The sequence below is a fragment of the Atta cephalotes genome (assembly GCF_000143395.1).
Source record: "Atta cephalotes unplaced genomic scaffold scaffold00001, whole genome shotgun sequence".
In the NCBI taxonomy this organism is placed as follows: Eukaryota; Metazoa; Arthropoda; class Insecta; order Hymenoptera; family Formicidae; genus Atta; species Atta cephalotes.
In genome coordinates this window covers 12,164,093-12,168,657 of record NW_012130065.1, presented here as the reverse complement: position 1 = coordinate 12,168,657, position 4,565 = coordinate 12,164,093, and the positions used below count along the sequence as shown (strand labels likewise).

The window sequence follows — 4,565 nt, the reverse complement described above, 5'->3', positions numbered from 1 at the left end:
TACTATATATATATATATATATATATATATATATATATATTCATAACCAGAAACATATTTTTCAATTGTTTACATGTTATCTATGCTTTAATCAAGAATTAATCTTACGTTTAACTATTTTTTAAACTTTAGATATTTATTTAGTTCTTAAACTTGAATTTACCCGAAGAAAATAAAAACACTATAATCATTAATTATTCACAGTATCGACATATAATATCGACATATAATATCTGTTTTCATGTTTATTTTCCTTGTTTTCCTGCATTCGATATTGTCACACTGGACAAAAATACAGAAAAACCGTAGGTATATCGCGACGGTTCGATCAGCGCGGCGCATTTTACGTCGTTTTGCTTCTTTATCGTTTGGTTTGCAAATCACGCTTCAGTGCATTCATACTGTTTTTCAATCCTGTATCACATATACCAGACGCGACCACCTGTGTTTTTCATGCAGAGTCCAGAGAAACTCAACAACTTTTTAGTTACCTTCTCTATCTTAAATTTACTTGCGGTTAGAACTGTTTCTATCTATTTCTTTTTCATCTCTGTTTCGTTCCTTTTCCCTCTCTTTCTCTTTTATGCTCTGTTGATTTTTTTCACCAAGCTTAATGCTAGGAACTGCAATTTTAACAATTCTCAAAGAGTCAGTATTTTTAACAAAAGGGACCGATGTTCGTGTGTTTTTATCCGATTCCCGCGTCCACTTAACAGATTCTGTATTTCGAGTTATCGCGGCAAAGAAAGAACTCCGGGCGTCTTTTCCGCACGCGCTGAACAAATTGCGTGAAAAATATAACAAGGACAGGGATAATGGAACAAAATAATATTGATCGTTTTTTTTTAAACAAACGACTGAGTATTATCCGATATGAGTATTATCCGATTTCGCGAGAACGATTTTATGTATGAAATTTTTTAAAAATGCATCGACGTGATAGACTCCCTCGTGGAGAATTTATGGGCTTTAAATGATATTCATGAAGTCGCCTCGACTAAACGATCCCCATCGTACATTATTTTCCTTCCGTTTCAATCTTACTCTCGGGTTATAAGCGAGATGTATTGAACTGAACGTTTTGATGGTCATCCGGAATCGAACTCGTAATCGGTTCTCATAAATTCTGGAAAGCGACTTCAACTGTCTCTGAGTACCGCAAGTGATCGGTAGCTCTGTACGTATTGATCTACAGCTCGTCCTACATACAATGGTACAACCGAAAACTTCTCTACGCTTGCATGTACTAGTTTCGCAATCAGTTCGACGGAACGTAGGTACGCGCTTACGAATTTGCATTGTTTTCTCTTGGTAGGAAAATCGTATATCGTTAATACGAATGAAGCTACTGTTGCTTGAAATTAAAGTAGTTTCTATTGTCAAAATAGTTGGTTATTGCCAATCATTTAACTTTAGATAGATGGTTTAAAGATACTCAGATGTTGCTAGGTTCTCAGAATAATCCCCCAAAGTTTTAGTTTTTATAGTTATATTTTTTAGTATATATTACGTATATTATAAATTATTAAATCCTTATACTAAGAGAACAATTTTGCGATTATAATTATATATTATCATTATTTATAATTTATTAATTATGATTATTATTGCTCTAATATTAGTAATAAAATAACGATTGTAATTCTACTAATAAAATATAGTTGGCAACTAAAAATAATTATAATTATTATAACCATAAAAATGTTTGCAATTACTGTAATTTAATCATTTTTGGTTGTCAATTATATACATATATTTGTTAGTAACATTATTTATATATATATATATATATATATATAATTATTATGACTTAATATTACCTATAGCAGTAATAATCATAATGATAACAATTTATAATTACAAATATCAAATTTTTCTCTTAGTCTAGTTATATCCTTTAACAGAGGAATGTAAAAATAATAAAATTTAAATCTGGGAATCTCGGCCATATCTTTGATTTTTCTTTTTTAGAGCAAGGTATTAGAGAAAACTAGCTTGAGGTGTAGTCATCCGTCTACTTATTTAACAAATTATGCTACTCCATCTTTAATTGCTAATTATTGATATAATTGCTTGATATTCAGAATATTTTCTCCTATACACATATCTGCCATGTGTTTGTACATATTTGACATACAATTGTAATTCGCGCCATTATGAATATGTCACACTTACAAATTGATCCCGTCGTATCCAGCTCCGATGCCGACGTGATCCACTCCGGCTATCTTCCGCACGTGATTGATGTGCGCTGTAACATATCACGAAAATTGCATGTATTAGGTAATCGTAGTAATACCCGCTGCATGCCCTTAACATCACCGTGATACACGGACCGTGTAGCTCATTTATCGTGTAACAAGGAGAATTACATTTCCTTAACCGCGAATTGCCTGCGAACTTGGTGAGTACAGCGCGGACGATTTTTCTTTCTGCGACTGCGACTAATAACACCGCAAGTTATTACTCTCGAGCGCAGCAAAGAAAATTACCTACACTTACATTATGTATTTTTTTTATTTTCATTGTTATCCAGCAATGTATGTTTATTTTTTCTGCACATGTTTGATATATAATATCGTTGCATGTGTCCCGTTGCAGCTGCGTTTGCCATCCTGATTGCCTAGTTAGTCACAATTGCAAATCCAATGCTGTACAATGTGCATAATTAATTCTTCCTTTTAATTAGAAAGAAATATTACACTCATAAATTGAATAACTTATTAAAAGCAATCCGTTCATCGGGCGAATTTATCTTTATATTTAAAGTCGAAAGAGATTGTAAATCAATTTGCAATTAACGCAGTCAAATCGCAAAAACTCAAAGAAAAAGAATTCACAGAGGCGCGTTAATCTTCAGTGGAGATCGGGATGATCGAATGTAGACGAATTATAATTTTGCACTGAGAGAAAAGTATTTGATATTTGTAACTATAATTGAATAGTAAAATAATTATGGCTAAAAGTTCCATTTTTATAATTATTAATCCTATTACTGCTTTATTTTTATGAAGAAATTTATATAAAAAGAGTGAGGAAATATAATTTTATATATCAAAAAGAATATACGGTATTCGAAAGGACTATAAATTAGTTTATAAGAAAAATAATTATACCTTTTTAGTATATATAATATTAAATGTACAACTTAATTCTCGGTCCCTACATTTAATCACGCGACTACCTATTTAAATTAAAATTTTTTTTCACTGTATAGTCATTTTAAAGCGCCATCCTTCAGCTTTAAAACGATATATAATAAAGTTGATGCTGCTGATATACTTCTTTTCGTATTTTAATTTAAAGAAAGCCAATGAGGCTAAGGAAATGATTTGTTCGACTTTAGGTGAAAATGCTATGTCTTATTGTACGTGTAAAAAGTTTCAAAAGTTTTGGGATAGCAATTTCAATCTCCAAGATGAAGAACGTCCTGAACAATAAAAAAACTTGAAGAAAAATTGGAAGTCTTCAGAAGAAAATCTTTGTTAGATTCAAGAAGATTAAAAAAAATTGAAAGATTATTTTTATATAGATAAATAATATATATTTGTTAAAAAGGCCGATAATTACGTTGTAGATTATTAGATTTATAGAACCATGAATATAATTATTATTGTTAACATTATAGTATTATAACTTTACAGCATTATATTTACTATAAAGATGGAGCGTTAATTGTACTTATTTTATTATGCATTATAATCACAAATATATCAAACACTTTGCTCTCAGTGTGTTTATTGCTGACGATCGTATTTGTAAATGCAATTCTCTCGTAACTAGCAAATTTCAAAGTGTTTTCTCTCGCGCTAAAGATGGATAAAATCGAATAATAATTTGAACATGTACAATGAGATGATCATGAACGTACGCATAAACAATGAAAATTTGCATATCCGTCAGACGGATGTTATTGTTAACTCGGAAACGGTTGCGCTCGCGCGCGGATATAATTTACACCTCGGTAACGTAATATATCGTGGATATAATTTACACTCTACAGCGACGTATAAAATCCAAAAGACAATTTCATATACTCATCAGAATTATGAATGTGTTTCTCTTCTCAATAAATTGAATCGCTTATTGCGTCATGAGTTATCAAGAGAAGAGCAATATTTAATACATTTTAAATGATATTTTGAGCAAAGTAAGAGGATTATTTCATATTAAACGAATCGATTAAAAAATTATTTCCATATTTATCTTATATATTCTCAATTTAATTAAATAATCTGATATAGCTTGATACCGATGCAATTAACTCTTTGAAAATCGAAGCTTTCTAATAAGATAACTTATGGAAATCCTTGCTTTCTAAAAGTTATCGGAGTAGCTGAATCCGAATACTGGTTTCAGAATTTTAATATTTAAATTTTGAAAAATAATCTGAATTTATGTATGTGTGTGTGTGTGTGTGTGTGTGTGTGTGTGTGTGTGTGTGTGTGTGTGTGTGTGTGTGTGTGTGTGTGTGTGTAGTAAGTAAAGTTTAAAGTTTAAAATTAAATTAGTATTATTTATTAGTAAGTTAAGTTTAGTTAGGTTTNTATACTTTCGTTTGAGTA

General features: G+C 30.6%; 1 protein-coding gene across 1 annotated transcript in view; it reads right to left on the bottom strand.

The window, feature by feature from the left end:
* Positions 1 to 2,171: 2,171 nt before the first annotated feature.
* LOC105627166 (dipeptidase 1) overlaps positions 2,172 to 4,565 on the bottom strand; it is an 88,694-nt gene continuing 86,300 nt past the window's right edge. The window contains exon 8 of the mRNA XM_012208456.1: positions 2,172 to 2,251. Coding sequence (XP_012063846.1) covers positions 2,172 to 2,251 — 80 coding nt within the window. The remainder of the gene's footprint in view (positions 2,252 to 4,565) is intronic.